The following is a 26,482-nucleotide window of genomic DNA, read 5'->3' on the forward strand; positions in this document are numbered from 1 at the left end:
CAGAGTTGTCTCCCTTCAGCCATTGGATGAGTTGTTCCATCAGGATGGCAAGTGTGTATTGCCGACTCGCGGCTCGACTCCCGTGTAGGTCTCTCTTACCTGCAAGCTCGACTCAGATCAACCCCAGTTCCAGGAAGTATAGTTCAGAGTGAGTTGTCAGTGTCAATGTTGTCATAGATCTAGAGACAGTGCACGCATACTTCTAAATTCTAATCCCTTGGCAGTGTGACTTTGACTACAGTGGGCGAGCATTGCTTGGATTACCAGCTGATGCGACCGGCAATATAGAAACAAGACTAACCGCGCACCCACATCACTTTATTTACCCTGTCATCGCATTAACATGACATGATCAACATCCGTTAGAATCAGAATATGCCATGTGAGGGTTGTTTTTTCTTCAAAGTTATCTTATTTTGACATTCTCGATCAGTACATGCTGTTGTCATCGTCTTGACTTTAGTCCGTCGCCCGCCCATTTATTGGCAATATTGTTTGATAAATACTTATGAAACAGTGATATTGGGCAGTTACAATTCAACAAAACAGAGCAATTCTTTCTGGCCTTCAAGTCTCATAACATATATATATTCTTCAGAAATCTTTTTTCACTTTAAAACTTTTCGAGACGAAATTTACTGCAGCAAGGCATATTGCAACTGTAATATAATATCCCATTTCAGTCATTTAGGAAATCACTTGAGCTATCCATGTTAAATTGCAGAAAAAAATCTCTTTAACCCCTTGAACTCTACCAGGACTTTGCATTGGACCTGACTAGTTCGCCCTTGACTCCAGCAACTTAAATCTTACTGTATGCTTACAAACTTATGGCCCCGTCACACTACAACATACAGCAGTAACATATGGCGTAAGATAGAGAATTTTTGCCAAAACGTGGGTAACGCTGAAACACTGGTATATGTTGTAGTTCGCCGAGGCTTAAAAACATTTTTGTGCATGCACAAATTTGTTGGCATATGGGAAGGTATGAATTATGATTGAATATAATTGAAACTTTGTTGTTACTCAATTCACTTTTGAACAATACAAATTTTACTGAAATATTAGTTCCTGAAATAGCCAGGATTTTCTACCCCTTTACAGGCAATAATATAAAATGAAAAAAAAAAGAGAGCAAAATTACAGTTTCATTTCCCACCTTTTACATATCTAGACTGCTCTCGCTTTTCCTGGTAATTGATCAATGGGTGTACACTATTAGTTATACTACCGCGGGGCCTGTTTTAGGCACCTTTCCCCTACGCTGAGCGCACACGTCATACGTTACTCATACGCTGGCCATACGTTGAACACCGTCACGCCAGGCACCGGCTGGCAATAAGCTTTTATACGCTGTCATAAGTTATGTATAAGTCAGTGATATGCTACTAAGACATTAGACATGCGTTACATATAGGGTAAACTCTCGCTATACGCTATGGATACGCCAAAATCATGGTTTTTGGTTGAAAGCTTGACGTATGACAGCATACTAACTGTCTTTTACATGCTAGGTGCAAGTTGCTCTAAAACGTTGTAGTGTGACAGGGTCATAACCATGACTTCAAGCTTATTCAAAATCTGAACAATGTTGAACTTTTGAATTCTAGATCAACAATAACCCAGTAATGAAAGTTCTAATTTGTGTCACTGTGGGGATTTCAGTAAATCATCATCCCCCCCCCCCCCCCCCCAAATTAACCTGCCCCACCCCTCACCCAAACCCCCCCAACTGTTTTCAGATTCCGTCATCACTATGGCAACAAGAGGTCGTGGTGTTCTCCAACAGCAAGGGGCCTCCCAATGTGACGAGGGAGTGAGCTGTCACCCTGTACACAGACAGGCATGAAATGGATTTGCTGATGCAGTTGATTGTCTCATTAGCTTCCACTGATAGTGGCTGATCCTATTTCAGGAGGGACGTCCCACATAACACTGTTACAGCCAACACTATTAACAGTGGAGCAGCGTCATAATTAGTTTTGGAAATTGCTTTTAATCGAGTGAATGATAATAGGTTTCACAAGGCAATCAATATTCAATTAACGATTGATAATGTATTAAATTAGAAAGCGGTCAAATGTAACAAATGTAATATTTGGGATAACACTTTCTTAGTAAAGTACAGATTCTCGTACCTTTTTGGGTTGAGTCCCGTCCGGGCTTCAAACCCATATTGCCAGTGTGAGGCACCTAATCTCCAACACACAAAGTCAGCGATCTAACCTACTCAGCCACCGAGGCTTCCACAAAAATGAAAGTCCGACAACTGGTAGTCTAGATCACATACTTTGAGTACCCCTCTGACAAGTGTAAATTGGCACGGCTCCCATGGCCGAAAGCTATGAATACACAATGCCATTTTTTGTGGAAGCCTCGGTGTTTAAGTGATTATCATGATTATAGTGTATCTGAGATTAGTGAAAGTAAGGGCTTCAGGGAAATTAAACTTTTAGAACTTAGTTCATGTCATTCTTTTCCTCATGTAAATAACAAAGTTATTAATAGCAGGTCTATATGGTGTTGGAAAGAATCTCTTCATGTCTGTATGGCCTGGAACAGAATCGCCTCATGTCTATATGGCCTGGAACAGAATCGCCTCATGTCTATATTGCCTGGGACAGAATCTCCTCATGTCTGTATGGCCTGGGACAGAATCTCCTCATGTCTATATGGCCTGGGAGAGAATCGCCTCATGTCTATATGGCCTGGGACAGAATCTCCTCATGTCTGTATGGCCTGGAACAGAATCGCCTCATGTCTATATTGCCTGGGACAGAATCTCCTCATGTCTGTATGGCCTGGGACAGAATCTCCTCATGTCTATATGGCCTGGGAGAGAATCTCCTCATGTCTATATGGCCTGGGACAGAATTGCCTCATGTCTATATTGCCTGGGACAGAATCTCCTCATGTCAATATGGCTTGGGACAATCTCCTCATGTCTGTATGGCCTGGGACAGAATCTCTTCATGTCTGTATGGCCTGGGACAGAATCTCCTCATGTCTATATGGCCTGGAACAGAATCGCCTCTTGTCTGTATGGCCTGGGACAGAATCTCCTCATGTCTGTATGGCCTTGTATAGAATCTCTTCATGTCAATATGGCCTGGGAGAGAATCTCCTCATGTCTGTATGGCCTGGGACAGAATCTCTTCATGTCTGTATGGCCTGGGAGAGAATCTCCTCATGTCTGTATGGCCTGGGACAGAATCTCCTCATGTCTATATGGCCTGGGACAGAATCTCCTCATGTCTGTATTGCCTGGGACAGAATCTCCTCATGTCTGTATGGCCTGGAACAGAATCGCCTCATGTCTGTATGGCCTGGGACAGAATCTCCTCATGTCTATATGGCCTGGAACAGAATCGCCTCATGTCTGTATGGCCTGGGACAGAATCTCCTCATGTCTGTATGGCCTTGTATAGAATCTCTTCATGTCAATATGGCCTGGGAGAGAATCTCCTCATGTCTGTATGGCCTGGGACAGAATCTCTTCATGTCTGTATGGCCTGGGAGAGAATCTCCTCATGTCTGTATGGCCTGGGACAGAATCTCCTCATGTCTATATGGCCTGGGACAGAATCTCCTCATGTCTGTATGGCCTGGGAGAGAATCGCCTCATGTCTGTATGGCCTGGGAGAGAATCGCCTCATGTCTGTATGGCCTGGGACAGAATCTCTTCATGTCTGTATGGCCTGGGAGAGAATCGCCTCATGTCTGTATGGCCTGGGAGAGAATCTCTTCATGTCTGTATGGCCTGGGAGAGAATCTCCTCATGTCTGTATGGCCTGGGACAGAATCTCCTCATGTCTATATGGCCTGGGACAGAATCTCCTCATGTCTGTATGGCCTGGGACAGAATCTCCTCATGTCTGTATGGCCTGGGACAGAATCTCCTCATGTCTATATGGCCTGGGACAGAATCTCCTCATGTCTGTATGGCCTGGGACAGAATCTCTTCATGTCTGTATGGCCTGGGAGAGAATCTCCTCATGTCTGTATGGCCTGGGACAGAATCTCCTCATGTCTATATGGCCTGGGACAGAATTGCCTCATGTCTATATTGTTTGGGACAGAATCTCCTCATGTCTATATGGCCTGGGACAGAATCTCCTCATGTCTGTATGGCCTGGGACAGAATCTCCTCATGTCTATATGGCCTGGGACAGAATCTCCTCATGTCTGTATGGCCTGGGACAGAATCGCCTCATGTCTGTATGGTATGGGACAGAATCTCTTCATGTCTGTATGGTCTGGGACAGAATCTCTTCATGTCTGTATGGCCTGGGACAGAATCTCTTCATGTCTGTATGGCCTGGGACAGAATCTCTTCATGTCTATATGGCCTGGGACAGAATCTCTTCATGTCTGTATGGCCTGGGACAGAATCTCTTCATGTCTGTATGGCCTGGGACAGAATCTCTTCATGTCTGTATGGCCTGGGACAGAATCTCTTCATGTCTATATGGCCTGGGAGAGAATCGCCTCATGTCTGTATGGCCTGGGACAGAATCTCTTCATGTCTGTATGGCCTGGGACAGAATCTCTTCATGTCTATATGGCCTGGGAGAGAATCGCCTCATGTCTGTATGGCCTGGGACAGAATCTCTTCATGTCTGTATGGCCTAGGACAGAATCTCTTCATGTCTATATGGCCTGGGAGAGAATCGCCTCATGTCTGTATGGCCTGGGACAGAATCTCTTCATGTCTGTATGGCCTGGGACAGAATCTCTTCATGTCTATATGGCCTTGGACAGAATCTCTTCATGTCTGTATGGCCTTGTATAGAATCTCTTCATGTCTGTATGGCCTGGGACAGAATCTCCTCATGTCTGTATGGCCTGGGACAGAATCTCCTCATGTCAGTATGGCCTGGGACAGAATCTCTTCATGTCTGTATGGCCTGGGACAGAATCTCTTCATGTCTATATGGCCTTGGACAGAATCTCTTCATGTCTGTATGGCCTTGTATAGAATCTCTTCATGTCTGTATGGCCTTGTATAGAATCTCTTCATGTCTATATGGCCTTGGACAGAATCTCTTCATGTCTGTATGGCCTTGTATAGAATCTCTTCATGTCTGTATGGCCTTGTATAGAATCTCTTCATGTCTGTATGGCCTGGGACAGAATCGCCTCATGTTGTTTCTTTGTTTGTTTCCGGTTATTGTTGGGGTTAGTCATGTTCAAGGCTGAGTGGATGTTTCTCCAGCAACCATCTCTAGCTTCTTGGCTGGGAGTGCTAGTATACCATCATACCACTGTCGCATCTCACTGTCTGATCATCATCCGATGTCACACCAGATGATCTGTTTGTTTCAGAGGACCCAAGTCTTTAGTTGGTCGCGACTTCCTGACACTCAAAGACTTCCAGGCTGAGGAGATCAAACAGTTACTATGGACGGCCAAAGATCTGAAGAAGCGAATCAAAGAGGACAAAGAGGTACATAGACTGTCAGCAGTCAAGGTTTTAAGTATGATTTAAAAAATGATAATGAACATTTGTGAATTTCCTTTTTCCTTTTCCCTGGTGTGCCTTTTTGGAAAAATGTTTCAAATTTATGTTTTGTTGCATTTGAGACAATATTTTCCTGTTATGAAATATATAATGGAGAGTTCTCCAGTCTACACGGTTCCAATATCGACCCTCTGTTTGGTATTGGCCAAATCAACTTACCGTATTCAACGTAATAAACCCCCAGGGCGCTCTCAAAATTATTTAAAGGGGGTTCTTATCAGAATATTATTTCGGGGGGAAAAAAACAGTTGAAAGATAAATTTCGTGGTTTATGCTGACAATTGTCCAATTTAATTGCCTATAATTAAGGGTGCATGTAACACACAAGTGCATATTATATGCGAATAAATAAGTCTTGTGTACATTGATGAATCGGAAGGGGTGCCAATTGGGATTGTTCACTAGCCAATATATTAGCAAATATCGCCGTGGGCGCTTATTAGAGCGGGGCGCTTGTTATGTCGAATACGGTAAATCTAACTTTACCTTGTCATGAAAATTCCCTGCAGGAAGAGTTAATTTGCACTGGTATAATTCACCCTCAATATCTCCTGGGCTTACATTGCGGTAAACCCACAGTATCCTCTACATCCAATCCTGTGGCTCTCGCTATCTCATATTACCCGCTCTTGATTTCCATTAACATTTCACCGACCAATCAGACGTCGAGATAAGGAAACAAATGGGAATTGGAGGTAACGGATATTGCCTAGAAACCCAAGCTACTGCCAGTTTTAATGGATATTAAGACATCCTTTCAATCAAAAAACTCAGTTTTTCAAAATGGGATTTCTCGCAAACTTTGTCATAATCTGGCTGCAACGTTGGTGATATCGAAACCCACCATTAAGGCTGGTTAGTAAAGTGCATTCTGATTGGTCCGTTAGACTGAGTAGTGTAGCATATTAAAAGAAAATCAAGGGTGGGCAATTTGAGATCACGAGAACCACAAGAATGGATCCAGGGGTTTGTGTCGGTTTACTGAAATGCAAGGATGGGTTATGATGGTATGGTTATAAGTTCCTGGTGCTGACATTGCACACTTAGAAATCCTTTTTATTTGATACCTTGTGTAATGAATAGAAATAAGTTTTGTTTAATATTTGTTTTCCAAGTAATTGATGATTACTAGTTGTGTGGAATACATGCACGAACATGACAGTGTCACTTGAGGACTCGGAAGTAAACTGTTGTCTGAAACAGTGTTCGAAATGAGCATGACCCATCGCAGGTATATCTCGTGTCGGGAGCATGACCCATGGCGGGCACATCTCGTGTCGGGAGCATGACCCATGGCAGGTACACCTCGTGTCGGGAGCATGACCCATGGCAGGTACATCTCGTGTCGGGAGCATGACCCATGGCAGGTACATCTCGTGTCGGGAGCATGACACATGGCAGGTACACCTCGTGTCGGGAGCATGACCCATGGCAGGTACATCTCATGTTTGGAACATGACCAATGGCAGGTACATCTCGTGTTGGGAGCATGACCCATGGCAGGTATATCTCGTGTCGGGAGCATGACCCATGGCAGGTACACCTCGTGTCGGGAGCATGACACATGGCAGGTACATCTCGTGTCGGGAGCATGACCCATGGCAGGTACATCTCGTGTCGGGAGCATGACCCATGGCAGGCACATTTCGTGTCGGGAGCATGACCCATGGCAGGTACATCTCGTGTCGGAAGCATGACCCATGGCAGGTACATCTCGTGTCGGGAGCATGACACATGGCAGGCACATCTCGTGTCGGGAGCATGACCCATGGCAGGCACATCTCGGTGTCGGGAGCATGACCAATGGCAGGTACATCTCGTGTCGGGGCCCTTGTTAAAAATTTGTATGGGTCCGCATTAGGGCTGGGAGGGGTACTGGGTCGGGTCGGGTGGGTACTGAGTAGGACACGGGTACCCACAGGACTACCCGGACCAGTGGTTAGTCATGTGATACAGTCATGCCCCGCTTATACGGACTTCAGAAAACAAACATTTAAAGAAATTGGTTTGTATAGTAATTTGGCTGTTCTGTTTTCTATTCAATAGTATGTGTACCAGCATCCGTGTACAATTTGGTAGACTGTGTGTGACACAACAAATGTTTGGCACCATCTGTAATGAGAGGTTCCTGTGCTGTATGCATGGATAACAGAACTGTAGCAGAAGATATGTAGCAGAAGATATGTAGCAGAAGATATGTAGCAGAGCCTATTGTTTTGTCCCAGCGTGTCCTCCACTATTTCATCCATGTGTGTGTATTGATGACTTAGAAACTAGGACGTCTGATTTCCTAAACTGCTGTCAATAAGCGTCAGTGCCAGTGGAGTGTTCCTGTTGCAGGTGATCCAGCCACTGCTGGGCAAGTCCGTGTCCATGATCTTCCAGAAGAGGAGCACACGGACACGCCTCTCTACAGAAATGGGTAAACCCCCTTTGGGATGTAATTGTTATCATGTTCATGTCATTACATGACTAATTAAGGACTTCATAATGTACAGGACTGTATAGATGTTTGATCATGATAACACAGTGGCTTGTCTGGCCAGACATAATGTACATGACTGTATAGATGTTTGATCATGATAACACAGTGGCTTGTCTGGCTAGACATAATGTACAGGACTGTATAGATGTTTGATCATGATAACACAGTGGCTTGTCTGGCCAGGCATAATGTACATGACTGTATAGATGTTTGATCATGATAACACAGTGGCTTGTCTGGCCAGACATAATGTACATGACTGTATAGATGTTTGATCATGATAACACAGTGGCTTGTCTGGCCAGACATAATGTTCATGACTGTATAGATGTTTGATCATGATAACACAGTGGCTTGTCTGGCCAGACATAATGTACATGACTGTTTAGATGTTTGATCATGATAACACAGTGGCTTGTCTGGCCAGACACAATGTACATGACTGTATAGATGTTTGATGATGATAACACAGTGGCTTGTCTGGCCAGACACAATGTACAGGACTGTATAGATGTTTGATGATGATAACACAGTGGCTTGTCTGGCCAGACACAATGTACATGACTGTATAGATGTTTGATCATGACAACACAGTGGCTTGTCTGGCCAGACACAATGTACATGACTGTATAGATGTTTGATCATGATAACACAGTGGCTTGTCTGGCCAGACACAATGTACATGACTGTATAGATGTTTGATGATGATAACACAGTGGCTTGTCTGGCCAGACATAATGTACATGACTGTATAGATGTTTGATCATGATAACACAGTGGCTTGTCTGGCCAGACATAATGCACATGACTGTATAGATGTTTGATCATGATAATACAGTGGCTTGTCTGGCCAGACACAATGTACATGACTGTATAGATGGTTGATCATGATAACGCAGTGGCTTGTCTGGCCAGACACAATGTACATGACTGTATAGATGTTTGATGATGATAACACAGTGGCTTGTCTGGCCAGACACAATGTACATGACTGTATAGATGTTTGATCATGATAACACAGTGGCTTGTCTGGCCAGACACAATGTACAGGACTGTATAGATGTTTGATGATGATAACACAGTGGCTTGTCTGGCCAGACACAATGTACATGACTGTATAGATGTTTGATCATGACAACACAGTGGCTTGTCTGGCCAGACACAATGTACATGACTGTATAGATGTTTGATCATGATAACACAGTGGCTTGTCTGGCCAGACACAATGTACATGACTGTATAGATGTTTGATGATGATAACACAGTGGCTTGTCTGGCCAGACATAATGTACATGACTGTATAGATGTTTGATCATGATAACACAGTGGCTTGTCTGGCCAGACATAATGCACATGACTGTATAGATGTTTGATCATGATAATACAGTGGCTTGTCTGGCCAGACACAATGTACATGACTGTATAGATGGTTGATCATGATAACGCAGTGGCTTGTCTGGCCAGACACAATGTACATGACTGTATAGATGTTTGATGATGATAACACAGTGGCTTGTCTGGCCAGACACAATGTACATGACTGTATAGATGTTTGATCATGATAACACAGTGGCTTGTCTGGCCAGACACAATGTATATGACTGTATAGATGTTTGATCATGATAACACAGTGGCTTGTCTGGCCGGACATAATGCACATGACTGTATATATGTTTGATCATGATAACACAGTGGCTTGTCTGGCCGGACATAATGTACATGACTGTATATATGTTTGATCATGATAACACAGTGGCTTGTCTGGCCAGACACAATGTACATGACTGTATAGATGTTTGATCATGATAACACAGTGGCTTGTCTGGCCAGACACAATGTACATGACTGTATAGATGTTTGATCATGATAACACAGTGGCTTGTCTGGCCGGACATAATGCACATGACTGTATATATGTTTGATCATGATAACACAGTGGCTTGTCTGGCCAGACACAATGTACATGACTGTATAGATGTTTGATCATGATAACACAGTGGCTTGTCTGGCCAGACACAATGTACATGACTGTATAGATGTTTGATCATGATAACGCAGTGGCTTGTCTGGCCAGACACAATGTACATGACTGTATAGATGTTTGATCATGATAACACAGTGGCTTGTCTAGCCAGACACAATGCACATGACTGTATAGATGTTTGATCATGATAACGCAGTGGCTTGTCTGGCCGGACATAATGCACATGACTGTATATATGTTTGATCATGATAACACAGTGGCTTGTCTGGCCAGACACAATGTACATGACTGTATAGATGTTTGATCATGATAACACAGTGGCTTGTCTGGCCGGACATAATGCACATGACTGTATATATGTTTGATCATGATAACACAGTGGCTTGTCTGGCCAGACACAATGTACATGACTGTATAGATGTTTGATCATGATAACACAGTGGCTTGTCTGGCCAGACACAATGTACATGACTGTATAGATGTTTGATCATGATAACACAGTGGCTTGTCTGGCCAGACACAATGTACATGACTGTATAGATGTTTGATCATGATAACGCAGTGGCTTGTCTGGCCAGACACAATGTACATGACTGTATAGATGTTTGATCATGATAACACAGTGGCTTGTCTAGCCAGACACAATGCACATGACTGTATAGATGTTTGATCATGATAACGCAGTGGCTTGTCTGGCCGGACATAATGCACATGACTGTATATATGTTTGATCATGATAACACAGTGGCTTGTCTGGCCAGACACAATGTACATGACTGTATAGATGTTTGATCATGATAACACAGTGGCTTGTCTGGCCGGACATAAAGCACATGACTGTATATATGTTTGATGATGATAACACAGCGGCTTGTCTGGCCAGACACAATGTACATGACTGTATAGATGTTTGATCATGATAACACAGTGGCTTGTCTGGCCAGACATAATGCACATGACTGTATATATGTTTGATCATGATAACACAGTGGCTTGTCTGGCCAGACATAATGTACATGACTGTATAGATGTTTGAACATGATAACACAGTGGCTACTGTTAACGATGACATGATTCGCATACAATGAGAAATTACTCCTGACGATACATACTCAATATTCCTACTCTTTTATCGATTCATGGTTTAATTCTGTACATATTTCAAAGAAAAATATTACCAAGTTTAGCTATAACCCGACCTGATAAATACTCATGCTTGTGTCTTATCATGAAACAAGGTGCTAAATCTGACAGTGTGGTACTAGAACAAGCCTACAGTGATACATCATGTGAGATAAACACAAACTGTTTGACAGCACAATCTTATTTTTGCCACAAGGAAAATGAACATTTTCATGCAAACATGTTACAGTGTAAGGATTTCGATACCTATCATATTGGGACAAAAGTATCGCAATATTTATCGACAGTTGAGGTAGGCAAACTATGGCTACTATATTCTACAGAAGGAATTACAGCACCTTAGAGCACTTGATCAGTGTGCCTGGATGGTGCCATCTTGTTGCAGGCATGGCCATGTTGGGAGGTCATGCAGCATTCCTTGGGCCTGACGACATCCATCTTGTTGCAGGTATGGCCATGTTGGGAGGTCATGCAGCATTCCTTGGGCCTGACGACATCCATCTTGGCGTGAATGAGTCCATCAAGGACTCGGCTCGGGTGATGAGTGGAATGTCCGACCTGATTCTGGCCCGTGTATATGGACAGGAGGATTTGGACAACTTGGCAATGGAGGCCTCAGTTCCTGTCGTCAGTGGCCTATCTGATATGTTCCACCCCCTACAGACGCTGGCAGACTTCCTCACTTTACATGTAAGTGTGTGTTCCATCCCCTACAGACACTGTCAGACTTCCTCACTTTACATGTAAGTGTGTGTTCCATCCCCTACAGACACTGTCAGACGTCCTCACTTTACATGTAAGTGTGTGTTCCATCCCCTACAGACACTGTCAGACGTCCTCATTTTACATGTAAGTGTGTGTTCCATCCCCTACAGACACTGTCAGACGTCCTTACTTTACATGTAAGTGTGTGTTCCATCCCTTACAGACACTGGCAGACGTCCTCACTTTACATGTAAGTGTGTGTTCCACCCCCTACAGACACTGTCAGACTTCCTCACTTTACATGTAAGTGTGTGTTCCATCCCCTACAGACACTGGCAGACTTCCTCATTTTACATGTAAGTGTGTGTTCCATCCCCTACAGACACTGGCAGACGTCCTCACTTTACATGTAAGTGTGTGTTCCATCCCCTACAGACACTGTCAGACGTCCTCATTTTACATGTAAGTGTGTGTTCCATCCCCTACAGACACTGTCAGACGTCCTCATTTTACATGTAAGTGTGTGTTCCATCCCCTACAGACACTGTCAGACTTCCTCACTTTACATGTAAGTGTGTGTTCCATCCCCTACAGACACTGTCAGACGTCCTCACTTTACATGTAAGTGTGTGTTCCACCCCCTACAGACACTGTCAGACGTCCTCACTTTACATGTAAGTGTGTGTTCCATCCCTTACAGACACTGGCAGACGTCCTCACTTTACATGTTGTAAGTCTGTGTTCCATCCCCTACAGACACTGTCAGACGTCCTCATTTTACATGTAAGTGTGTGTTCCACCCCCTACAGACACTGGCAGACGTCCTCACTTTACATGTAAGTGTGTGTTCCACCCCCTACAGACACTGGCAGACTTCCTCACTTTACATGTAAGTGTGTGTTCCATCCCCTACAGACACTGGCAGACGTCCTTACTTTACATGTAAGTGTGTGTTCCATCCCTTACAGACACTGGCAGACTTCCTTACTTTACATGTAAGTGTGTGTTCCATCCCTTACAGACACTGGCAGACTTCCTTACTTTACATGTAAGTGTGTGTTCCATCCCTTACAGACACTGGCAGACTTCCTTACTTTACATGTAAGTGTGTGTTCCATCCCCTACAGACACTGGCAGACGTCCTCACTTTACATGTAAGTGTGTGTTCCACCCCCTACAGACACTGTCAGACGTCCTCATTTTACATGTAAGTGTGTGTTCCATCCCCTACAGACACTGTCAGACTTCCTCACTTTACATGTAAGTGTGTGTTCCACCCCCTACAGACACTGGCAGACTTCCTTACTTTACATGTAAGTGTGTGTTCCATCCCCTACAGACACTGTCAGACGTCCTCATTTTACATGTAAGTGTGTTACATCCCCTACAGACACTGGCAGACGTCCTCACTTTACATGTAAGTGTGTGTTCCATCCCCTACAGACACTGGCAGACGTCCTCACTTTACATGTAAGTGTGTGTTCCATCCCCTACAGACACTGTCAGACTTCCTCACTTTACATGTAAGTGTGTGTTCCACCCCCTACAGACACTGGCAGACTTCCTCACTTTACATGTAAGTGTGTGTTCCATCCCCTACAGACACTGTCAGACGTCCTCACTTTACATGTAAGTGTGTGTTCCATCCCCTACAGACACTGGCAGACGTCCTCACTTTACATGTAAGTGTGTGTTCCATCCCCTACAGACACTGTCAGACGTCCTCATTTTACATGTAAGTGTGTTACATCCCCTACAGACACTGGCAGACGTCCTCAATTTACATGTAAGTGTGTGTTCCATCCCCTACGGACACTGTCAGACCTCCTCACTTTACATGTAAGTGTGTTACATCCCCTACAGACACTGTCAGACTTCCTCACTTTACATGTAAGTGTGTGTTCCATCCCCTACAGACACTGTCAGACCTCCTCACTTTACATGTAAGTGTGTGTTCCATCCCCTACAGACGCTGTCAGACCTCCTCACTTTACATGTAAGTGTGTGTTCCATCCCCTACAGACACTGTCAGACCTCCTCACTTTACATGTAAGTGTGTGTTCCATCCCCTACAGACACTGTCAGACTTCCTCACTTTACATGTAAGTGTGTGTTCCATCCCCTACGGACACTGTCAGACGTCCTCACTTTACATGTAAGTGTGTGTTCCATCCCCTACAGACACTGGCAGACCTCCTCACTTTACATGTAAGTGTGTGTTCCATCCCCTACAGACACTGTCAGACTTCCTCACTTTACATGTAAGTGTGTGTTCCATCCCCTACAGACACTGTCAGACTTCCTCACTTTACATGTAAGTGTGTGTTCCATCCCCTACAGACACTGTCAGACGTCCTCACTTTACATGTAAGTGTGTGTTCCATCCCCTACAGACACTGGCAGACCTCCTCACTTTACATGTAAGTGTGTGTTCCATCCCCTACAGACACTGTCAGACTTCCTCACTTTACATGTAAGTGTGTGTTCCATCCCCTACAGACACTGGCAGACTTCCTTACTTTACATGTAAGTGTGTGTTCCATCCCCTACAGACACTGTCAGACGTCCTCACTTTACATGTAAGTGTGTGTTCCATCCCCTACAGACACTGTCAGACGTCCTCACTTTACATGTAAGTGTGTGTTCCATCCCCTACAGACACTGGCAGACCTCCTCACTTTACATGTAAGTGTGTGTTCCACCCCCTACAGACACTGGCAGACGTCCTCACTTTACATGTAAGTGTGTGTTCCATCCCCTACAGACACTGGCAGACGTCCTCATTTTACATGTAAGTGTGTGTTCCACCCCCTACAGACACTGGCAGACGTCCTTACTTTACATGTAAGTGTGTGTTCCATCCCCTACAAACACTGGCAGACGTCCTTACTTTACATGTAAGTGTGTGTTCCATCCCCTACAGACACTGTCAGACTTCCTCACTTTACATGTTGTAAGTGTGTGTTCCACCCCCTACAGACACTGTCAAACGTCCTCACTTTACATGTAAGTGTGTGTTCCACCCCCTACAGACACTGTCAGACGTCCTTACTTTACATGTAAGTGTGTGTTCCATCCCCTACAGACACTGTCAGACTTCCTCACTTTACATGTAAGTGTGTGTTCCATCCCCTACAGACAATGGCAGACTTCCTTACTTTACATGTAAGTGTGTGTTCCACCCCCTACAGACACTGTCAGACGTCCTTACTTTACATGTAAGTGTGTGTTCCATCCCCTACAGACACTGTCAGACGTCCTCACTTTACATGTAAGTGTGTGTTCCATCCCCTACAGACACTGGCAGACGTCCTTACTTTACATGTAAGTGTGTGTTCCATCCCCTACAGACACTGGCAGACTTCCTCACTTTACATGTTGTAAGTGTGTGTTCAATCCCCTACAGACACTGTCAGACGTCCTCACTTCACATGTAAGTGTGTGTTCCACCCCCTACAGACACTGTCAGACTTCCTCACTTTACATGTTGTAAGTGTGTGTTCAATCCCCTACAGACACTGTCAGACGTCCTCACTTTACATGTAAGTGTGTGTTCCATCCCCTACAGACACTGGCAGACTTCCTCACTTTACATGTAAGTGTGTGTTCCATCCCCTACAGACACTGTCAGACTTCCTCATTTTACATGTTGTAAGTGTGTGTTCAATCCCCTACAGACGCTGGCAGACTTCCTCACTTTACATGTAAGTGTGTGTTCCATCCCCTACAGACACTGTCAGACGTCCTTACTTTACATGTAAGTGTGTGTTCCATCCCCTACAGACACTGGCAGACGTCCTCACTTTACATGTAAGTGTGTGTTCCACCCCCTACAGACACTGGCAGACGTCCTCACTTTACATGTAAGTGTGTGTTCCATCCCCTACAGACACTGTCAGACGTCCTCATTTTACATGTAAGTGTGTTACATCCCCTACAGACACTGGCAGACCTCCTCACTTTACATGTAAGTGTGTGTTCCATCCCCTACAGACACTGTCAGACTTCCTCATTTTACATGTTGTAAGTGTGTGTTCAATCCCCTACAGACGCTGGCAGACTTCCTCACTTTACATGTAAGTGTGTGTTCCATCCCCTACAGACACTGTCAGACGTCCTCACTTTACATGTAAGTGTGTGTTCCATCCCCTACAGACACTGGCAGACGTCCTCACTTTACATGTAAGTGTGTGTTCCACCCCCTACAGACACTGGCAGACGTCCTCACTTTACATGTAAGTGTGTGTTCCATCCCCTACAGACACTGTCAGACGTCCTCATTTTACATGTAAGTGTGTTACATCCCCTACAGACACTGGCAGACTTCCTCATTTTACATGTAAGTGTGTGTTCCATCCCCTACAGACACTGTCAGACTTCCTCACTTTACATGTTGTAAGTGTGTGTTCAATCCCCTACAGACACTGTCAGACGTCCTCACTTTACATGTAAGTGTGTGTTCCACCCCCTACAGACACTGTCAGACTTCCTCACTTTACATGTTGTAAGTGTGTGTTCAATCCCCTACAGACACTGTCAGACGTCCTCACTTTACATGTAAGTGTGTGTTCCATCCCCTACAGACACTGGCAGACTTCCTCAATTTACATGTAAGTGTGTGTTCCACCCCCTACAGACACTGGCAGACCTCCTCACTTTACATGTAAGTGTGTGTTCCATCCCCTACAGACGCTGGCAGACTTCCTCACTTTACATGTAAGTGTGTGTTCCATCCCCTACAGACACTGGTAGACGTCCTCACTTTACATGTAAGTGTGTGTTCCACCCCCTACAGACACTGGCAGACGTCCTCACTTTACATGTAAGTGTGTGTTCCATCCCCTACAGACACTGTCAGACGTCCTCATTTTACATGTAAGTGTGTTACATCCCCTACAGACACTGGCAGACGTCCTCAATTTACATGTAAGTGTGTGTTCCATCCCCTACAGACACTGGCAGACTTCCTCACTTTACATGTAAGTGTGTGTTACATCCCCTACAGACACTGGCAGACTTCCTCACTTTACATGTAAGTGTGTGTTCCATCCCCTACAGACACTGTCAGACTTCCTCACTTTACATGTAAGTGTGTTACATCCCCTACAGACACTGGCAGACTTCCTCATTTTACATGTAAGTGTGTGTTCCATCCCCTACAGACACTGTCAGACTTCCTCACTTTACATGTTGTAAGTGTGTGTTCAATCCCCTACAGACACTGTCAGACGTCCTCACTTTACATGTAAGTGTGTGTTCCACCCCCTACAGACACTGTCAGACTTCCTCACTTTACATGTTGTAAGTGTGTGTTCCATCCCCTACAGACACTGTCAGACGTCCTCACTTTACATGTAAGTGTGTGTTCCACCCCCTACAGACACTGGCAGACCTCCTCACTTTACATGTAAGTGTGTGTTCCACCCCCTACAGACACTGTCAGACGTCCTCATTTTACATGTAAGTGTGTGTTCCATCCCCTACAGACACTGGCAGACGTCCTCACTTTACATGTAAGTGTGTGTTCCACCCCCTACAGACACTGGCAGACGTCCTCACTTTACATGTAAGTGTGTGTTCCATCCCCTACAGACACTGGCAAACGTCCTCACTTTACATGTAAGTGTGTGTTCCACCCCCTACAGACACTGGCAGACGTCCTCACTTTACATGTAAGTGTGTGTTACATCCCCTACAGACACTGGCAGACGTCCTCACTTTACATGTAAGTGTGTGTTCCATCCCCTACAGACACTGTCAGACTTCCTCACTTTACATGTAAGTGTGTGTTCCACCCCCTACAGACACTGGCAGACGTCCTCACTTTACATGTAAGTGTGTGTTCCATCCCCTACAGACACTGTCAGACTTCCTCACTTTACATGAAAGTGTGTGTTCCATCCCCTACAGACACTGTCAGACGTCCTCACTTTACATGTAAGTGTGTGTTCCACCCCCTACAGACACTGTCAGACGTCCTCAATTTACATGTAAGTGTGTGTTCCACCCCCTACAGACACTGGCAGACGTCCTCAATTTACATGTAAGTGTGTGTTCCATCCCCTACAGACACTGGCAGACGTCCTCACTTTACATGTAAGTGTGTGTTCCATCCCTTACAGACACTGGCAGACGTCCTCAATTTACATGTGTGTTACCATCTGCCAGTCAGCCTGATATTACCTGACTCTGCTTTCTCCACCCACAGGAACACTTCGGTTATTTGCGAGGAATGAAGATTGCGTGGGTGGGCGACGGCAACAACATCACCCACTCCCTCATGATTGGGTGCAGCAAGCTTGGCATCGACCTCAGTATAGCTACACCAAAGGTAGTATAACAGCTTCACATTTCCCAGCTGTTTGCCATTTAATGGCTCTTGTTATGACTCACACCAGGATATACAATGTTGGCTAACCTGTTGTATCAATCATTCTGTCGTATCTTTATGTCAGAATGCATAAAAGACTCCATAAATCATGAATTATACTACTACTAATAATAATAATAATAATAAGTGCATTTATAATGCACCAGATTCCATTCACCAAGTGGATGCTCATAGCGCTACACTATTATTACCCCGGTCAATGGATCAGTGAGCACTCCATTTTAATTCTCATCTCCCTGGGGAGTATACAACCCAAACTGCCTGTGAGGCGCTAGAAGGTTAACAGACACATTACCGTCTCATCCTACCGGGTACCCACTCACTGCTGGGTGAGCAGAGGCACATTTCGAACAAAGTCACTTGCCTAAGGAGACACCACATGTGGTACATGTGCTTCAGTGTGGGGCAGGACCGAAGCCCTAGAAACTCTCAGGAGTCAAGCTGCTTAACGTGGTCACCCATCCAACTACTCTCCGAGACCGACGTTGCTTAACTTCACCTGATTTGTGATCTGTGCGCTGTGCACAGGACCATGTGCCACCACCAACTGATCTCAAGGAATCTCAGAAATGCCATAAGGAACTTGAGATATGGAGTATTATGGATAACAACTTCTGTTTTATACATTGACAGTGTTTCCGGGGTACGTCGCGCCTCTTCGCCAGTGTCATTATTATCTCCAACTTCTAAATGCACTCTCCTGAGGAACTTGACCTCATAAACATTCTTGTAACATATATCGTAACATCATAACCTTTACTTGCTCTGTTGGACTTAAGGCACTTACTGAATAATCAAACTTTATTCCTACTGGGGTTTTTTTAGTCCGCTGTCAAGAACATTTTGATATTATTTTCAGAAAGTATAAGTTCATCGAGTATTATTCGCCAGGCATACCAGACAAAAGAGAACTCCACTGGATTTTCAAATGGGCTACATGGAAAAGCAGTCATTCAGTGAATTAGATCAACCATATGTTCCTGTTCTTTGTTTGTTCCAGGGCTATGAACCAGACCCCAAAATAACGGAGTATGTCATCAAGTTGTGTGGTAAGGTATGTAACAGACAGACATGTGATAGAAGGTAGAGAGGGATTGCATTGGGGGTATTGGATGGCTGAGCTTACAAGTCTGCAGCTTCCTGGTCAGTAACTATATCCCTCGATACACACAATCTCATTAAAATCAGATCTTAGTACTCGCTATCGCTAAACAAAGATCGGAGGACATCCCATTACGGGTCATGTCAGAACGACCTTCCATTCAACCAATCAGAGCGTCGCTTACCAGATCATGAAAGTGACAGTCGGAATGTGTTTTCTAATCATGCAACCACGAAATATTTAACATGGGGTATTCCGAATGAAAGTTACGGGTTTTAGGATTATATCCATACAATCTAGGCCATATATAAGCCATTCCAGAATGTTCTTCTTATCAGTTTTAACATTTTTAATCGAGAATACGTCAAAATATGTTTCGAAAGTAGTCGCCAGTTTGAAACTAGTGTCGTAAAGCTCGAGAAAGCTGCCTTCAGATTTGCTAATGTCAATTTCTTGTCAGTCATTTCATTGGTCGGTCAAAATTAACGAAAGTTCGTTCTGACGTGACCCGTAATGGGATGTCCTCAGATCTTTGTTTAGCGGCAGCGAAAACTAAGATCTGATTTTAATGAGATTGGATATACACATGACCATATCTTAGGTGTCATGGCATTCTAGGTGAATAAAATAGCTAGCAGAGCTAACTGGGGGCCTAACTGCTAAAATTTGTAATCTCAATACAATAGATCTCTTACTATGTTTCATATTGCCCTGACAATCAATTTGACAAAGCATGTCACGTCATGTGATCCATTACCTCGCATCCTGCAGCGCAAGAGTGACTTCAACATGACCACGGACCCCCTGGAAGCTGTGTACCGTGCTGACGTCGTCGTCACGGATACTTGGGTCAGCATGGGACAGGAGGAGGAGAAGCAGAAACGTCTGAAGGACTTCGCCGGCTACCAGATCACTCGCAAGGTCAGAGGGACGAGGCTCCCCAGTACTGCCTGGAACAAATTTGATTCCAGTCTAACAATACTTGTGTCTACGGACATCTTTGTATATATCGGTTTTCAGACGCTTAAAACAGTTGTTTTCTCTCTAAACAACTGTAAAACATCTCTTTCACTCATAAAAGACAACTTTCTCTTAAAAACAAGCCCTCATCTGAGAATTTACAATTTCTGTTTGATGCTACACTGCCTGTTATAGCACGAGTAATCGCGCTAAACATGGCTGTCCGAAAACTTTGATCAAACAGTATTCCAGTCTGATTACACAAATTAAAAAAAATCGCAAGAATCCAACTTATACTCCTAATTATTATTTTCTATGTGCAGGTATCAGACAAAACACAAGCGTGTTCCATATATACTAAGTTGATGCATGTCATCGTATCCCAACTGTGTAGAGCGATGCTGATGATGTCAGTCACTGGATTGTCTGGTCCAGACTTGATTATTTACAGCCTGACGTCATATAGCTGGAATTTTGCTAAGTGTGGCGTTAACAACAAGCAAACAAACAAACAAACAAACAAACAAAACAAACTAAGAGCATGCAGCCAATCACACTGGTACCAATGACTGAGAATTTATTGGATTTGGGTGCTCTGTCACTTCTCCAAGACATACAATTATCTTTTTTACCCACAACTATTTCAGGATGTCCTGTGAGCATTTAAAACCAAGGCAAACACTTTTCAGTATTTTCGTCAACTATTTATTTTTCCTAAGTATACCCTGGCCACCCCATGCCCCTATTGACCTGTCGATGATGTTGCGATGTCCTGCTCCAGATGCTGAAGGAGGCAGGGGCCAACTGGGTGTTCCTCCACTGCCTCCCACGCAAACAGGAGGAAGTCGATGATGACGTCTTCTACGACCGCAACTCCCTGGTGTGGCAGGCGGCAGAAAACAGGAAGTGGACAGTGATGGTGAGCTGCATGATGGGATATGGCTTTGAAGTGATAAAGGAGTTTACTTGTTGACTTTGTAGCAGGTTAAGAATAGTTGTAAGATTGATAAAATATTGTTGATCTTTTGACAATTGAGTGTAGCTATTGTAGCATGTGTTAGACCAAGGAAGCATTCTTTCAACTATATTCCTCAAAAGAAGTTAAGGCTAAAAAACAAAAATATTCTTGGTTCTCAGGCACCGCCGCATCATCGTGAAGTCTGCCGCATGTTTCTTTTTTTATTTCCATTTTCAAAACCAAAAAAAATACTTAAATGTTCCGCGTCTCGAACACACAACCACAACGTGCAGTTACTTCCCTTTTCATGCACATTGCTTTACTGCGCATTTCGTGTGTTATGGTCATGGCGGCCATGTGCGCTTGTGCGAGTTTGTGTGCTTGCTTTGCCGTTTGCAAACTTGGTCAATGAAAACATTAAATTTGCGATATGTCACTAGACATGATGATGGTATTCAAATATAAATTCAATGGTAATTGTGTACTGTATGAGGGACAATGTTTCATACGCAGAGGTTATTTGTCTCGTAAAATAAGCAGGAAATCGATGCTAATTTATATACCCCGGCTATAAAGCGAATCTGAATGAAGCACATCACTAGTGCATACGAAATCCCTACATTTGAAATAAATATTTGTTTGTCTTCCGCAGAAAAAAATTTACATCGTAGCCCTTCAGCTACAGATTATAACAATTAAATGTGGCCAATACAAATTTGAAATTTGAGATAAAACATCACTAAACATAATGATTAGCCGATTAAATTGTATTTCCTGTTCTGATTGGCATTGTTTTATATGCAGTGATTAAGATTACTGTGCGTCTTGTCTCGTAAACTAAGCTGGAAGTAGCAATCAGCTGTACACACGTTTCTCAGAATCTACCGGTGATTCGGTCAAAAATTACCCAATAATATAACTTTGAAGAATTTTGATACGATTAGCGGAAGAATTGTATCTGAAACTATAATTTTATCAGGAATAATTTATTCCAATGTCATGTTAGTTGCAGCTTTACTATATATATGTGAAATAAATTAATAAGCGTAGCACTTTAGTTCAGCTGATCGCCATTGCCAGAAATGTTTTCGAATGGAAGAATTTGACCATTCACCATCCATGCTCCCGCTTGCGAAACCTTTATGTTGACATATAATAGTCAAACTACAACAAATATGACTCTCAGCGATTCAATGTATGGCATTTATGATATATATCCATTCTGTATCCACTAAAGTTCGTTTCAAGGCGTCAATAGCGGTAATATGACCGTGTTTGCCATAAATAACGGTGAGTTGTGCGATCTTCCAATCACTTCACATACAATTTTGCCAGAATGAATTGAAACAATATTGAATGAAATGTTTGATAAAATTAATAAAATAGATTACCAACATAAGTCCGGATATATTATGAACTCTTTTTTACAACCAGATAGTGTAATTACATGATTAATTTGAGTATTTCAGTACAGATATGTTGACATGGTATTTCCGGTGTTCCGTGCCCACAGTTATGTCTTTGTGTTGTGGAAAAAAATTTACAATACTCAACCCTGTGTATAAGATGACCCAGAACTGATTATTTACGGGCCACCTTCATACGCCAGGAATAATGCTGACTGCACCTTTAAATAACTTTCACACACTGACTGAAAAATAACATGATGTGCAGGCATTTTGTTTGGTATTAGATGTATCAAGTCCTTGGACCTCTGTGACTTTCATGTTTAGTTTCAGATGTTTAAAGTGTTCAAATAAATTTTTATGTGATTCCAGGCCGTCATGCTGCATCTACTACAGGACTACAACCCTTCCACACCCAGACCCAAGTTCATACGAGGGGAGTGACACCAGGATACAACACTACGTCTACTACAGGACTACAACGCTACATCTACTACAGGACTACAACACTACATCTACTACGGGACTACAACCCTTCCACACCCAGACCCAAGTTCATACGAGGAGAGTGACTCCAGGATACAACACTACATCTACTACAGGACTACAACACTGCATCTACTACAGGACTACAACCCTTCCACACCCAGACCCAAGTTCATACGAGGGGAGTGACACCAGGATACAACACTACATCTACTACAGGACTACAACGCTACATCTACTACAGGACTACAACCCTTCCACACCCAGACCCAAGTTCATACAAGGAGAGTGACACCAGGATACAACACTACATCTACTACAGGACTACAACGCTACATCTACTACAGGACTACAACCCTTCCACACCCAGACCCAAGTTCATACAAGGAGAGTGACACCAGGATACAACACTACATCTACTACAGGACTACAACGCTACATCTACTACAGGACTACAACACTGCATCTACTACAGGACTACAACCCTTCCACACCCAGACCCAAGTTCACGTCAGGGGAGATACACACAACACAGACATGCCTACCAGATGATCTTTATAGCTTTCTACTTTTGTGGACAACTTACAAAATCTAAAATTCTAAATACTTATGATAATTATATTTTGAGATGCCATTCCATGAATTCATAAAGGATAAGTTAGAGCTTAGCTTCAAGGACAAATTTGTACTAAGATTCATACAGGGTATTCTATACATTTTTTTAATTTATTTTTTAATTAAAACTCAAGCAAACATGTAAACAGGACATCAATATTTAACAATTCTGAATGATATTGTATGTGTTTGATAAACAAGTTTATTGGCCTTTGGTTGTCATGTCATATGAAAACAGACAAATTTGCTGTAGAGGTTTTTCACGGTTTTCCTATGTGCCAGGAGTTTGTCCACATTGTCAAGATGGCCTAATTGTGTTTGTGTGCTGTTTGTTGTTGATGCATCAGGTCTTGATGATATGGCCCCATGTTTGTCGTCTGCTACAAGGAAGGAGCAGACGACAGACTTCACTTCCAGTATGCCATTGTGTAAAATTTCGACAACTGCATGTTTTCATTGGGATTAAGAGAACGCTAAATGCATAGGTAAGGCTAAAATTGTCAGAAAGCCAGAGGTTTTCAGGAAGTGTGTTTCTCCTTTTTGAACAAGAATAAGCCTTGGACTCCAGAGGACGTTCTCAGGACATGTAGGGACAAACAACAGACATCTGGTAAAAACCTCACCTTGGGTCACAGATGTGCTCCTAGTTACATTTTGTCCTGAAGGCTAAGGTATTGGCCAATCTCATTAAAATCCGACCTTAGTTCTCGCTACCGCCAAACAAAGATCTGAAGACATCCCATTAGGGTCACGTCAGAACAATCACTGGATTTTGTCTGTTGTTACATGTAAAATTCACTGTATTTTGTCTGTTGTTACATGTAAAATTCACTGTATTTTGTCTGTTGTTACATGTAAAATTCACTTGATTTTGTCTGTTATTACATGTAAAATTCACTGTGTTTTGTCTGTTGTTACAAGTAAAATTCACTGTATTTTGTCTGTTGTTACATGTGAAATTCACTGTATTTTCTCTTTTGTTACATGTGAAATTCACTGTATTTTGTCTGTTGTTACATGTGAAATTCACTGTATTTTGTCTGTTGTTACATGTGAAATTCACTGTATTTTGTCTGTTGTTACATGTGAAATTCACTGTATTTTGTCTGTTGTTACATGTAAAATTCACTGTATTTTGTCTGTTGTTACAAGTAAAATTCACTGTATTTATGTCTGTTGTTACATGTGAAATTCACTGTATTTTGTCTGTTACATGTAAAATTCACTGGATTTTGTCTGTTGTTACATGTAAAATTCACTGGATTTTGTCTGTTGTTACATGTAAAATTCACTGTATTTTGTCTGTTGTTACAAGTAAAATTCACTGTATTTTTGTCTGTTGTTACATGTGAAATTCACTGTATTTTGTCTGTTGTTACATGTGAAATTCACTGTATTTTGTCTGTTGTTACATGTGAAATTCACTGTATTTTGTCTGTTGTTACATGTGAAATTCACTGTATTTTGTCTGTTGTTACATGTAAAATTCACTGTATTTTGTCTGTTGTTACAAGTAAAATTCACTGTATTTATGTCTGTTGTTACATGTGAAATTCACTGTATTTTGTCTGTTACATGTAAAATTCACTGTATTTTGTCTGTTGTTACATGTAAAATTCACTGTATTTTGTGTGTTGTTACATGTGAAATTCACTGTATTTTGTCTGTTGTTACATGAAACTCGCTGTATTTTGTCTGTTGTAACTTGTGAGATACATTGTATTTTGTCTGTTGTAACTTGTGAGATACATTGTATTTTGTCTGTTGTAACTTGTCAGATACATTGTATTTTGTCTGCTGTAACTTGTCAGATACATTGTATTTTGTCTGTTGTAACTTGTCAGATACATTGTATTTTGTCTGTTCTTTGTGTAACCCAGTATCCATATATATTTTTGCTATGCATAATATACAGAAGTATTCCTGCATCTGTGCCAAACCTCTGCGTAGTAACAGTAAGTCCAGACCCATTTCATATTTGTTTAACTGATTTTCATGGGGCAGAATACCAAACGAACAGCGAAAGTCAAAACCATAATGAAAGAAATGTGGACAGATTGTCTAGAGGCAAATTTTCCCCAAAAAACTTGTCCTAGCATCACCGAAACCCCACCTTGGAGTGTATGCTACATTATCTGAGCTGTGATGCCTGGCATGTATATGGAACACAGTATGATGTCTGGGCATATGGCATGCATCCGGAGCTGCATCTTCCTTAGGCAAGGGCGTTAACTGACTATAAAAGTCCAGTTTTCACCCTTGACGACCTAGGCTTGAATTAAGGACTTATATATTGGCTGGACTAACGAGTCTATGCATACTCCAATCAAAATTGCATAGTAAAATCAACATCTGGTTGGTAAACTGCCGTGCAGATTTCTGTTGATTGCAGGATTTGCAAAGCATGTGTACGGTCAACTTAGCGTCAACAGATAATTTCAAAATCTTTTCATGTTTTTAATCAAGGTGCCAATGTGATTTGTTGACGTCGATATATAGCAAATATCCCTGTGATATCAGGATGACGTCACTGGAGGTTTAGAAGAGATTGAAGTGGCCGTCACTATGTGCACACATCGGGGTGCTTTCATTGATGTGCATCATCTTCCCGAGGCAAGGGAGTTAACTGACTACAAAAGTCCAGTTTCCACCCTTGCCGAACTAGGCTGGAATTCCTGGGCCCAATCGTAGCGCCACCAGTGGATATTACGAATTATGTCCCT

The 26,482-nt window shown here is 42.9% G+C and overlaps 1 protein-coding gene across 1 annotated transcript; it reads left to right on the plus strand.

Annotated features, from left to right (window-relative positions):
- LOC124116559 (ornithine transcarbamylase, mitochondrial-like) lies at window positions 1–26,482 on the plus strand. The gene is made up of 9 exons (XM_048383978.1): window positions 1–148; window positions 5,329–5,449; window positions 7,865–7,946; window positions 11,585–11,826; window positions 18,050–18,172; window positions 19,233–19,286; window positions 20,106–20,255; window positions 21,076–21,213; window positions 23,031–26,482. The coding sequence occupies exons 1-9, from the start codon at window positions 27–29 to the stop codon at window positions 23,100–23,102; spliced, it is 1,104 nt and encodes a 367-aa protein (XP_048239935.1). The 5' UTR covers window positions 1–26; the 3' UTR covers window positions 23,103–26,482.

The sequence above is a fragment of the Haliotis rufescens genome, unplaced genomic scaffold, assembly GCF_023055435.1.
Source record: "Haliotis rufescens isolate VD_foot unplaced genomic scaffold, xgHalRufe1.0.p SCAF_5, whole genome shotgun sequence".
NCBI classification, from domain to species: domain Eukaryota; kingdom Metazoa; phylum Mollusca; class Gastropoda; order Lepetellida; family Haliotidae; genus Haliotis; species Haliotis rufescens.

Coding starts and splice junctions, on each gene's coding strand:
- LOC124116559 (XM_048383978.1), top strand. CDS start 27: ATGAGTTGTTCCATCAGGATGGCAAGTGTGTATTGCCGACTCGCGGCT. Junction 18,173..19,232: donor TCAGTATAGCTACACCAAAG/GTAGTATAACAG, acceptor TGTTTGTTCCAG/GGCTATGAACCAGACCCCAA. Junction 21,214..23,030: donor ACAGGAAGTGGACAGTGATG/GTGAGCTGCATG, acceptor ATGTGATTCCAG/GCCGTCATGCTGCATCTACT.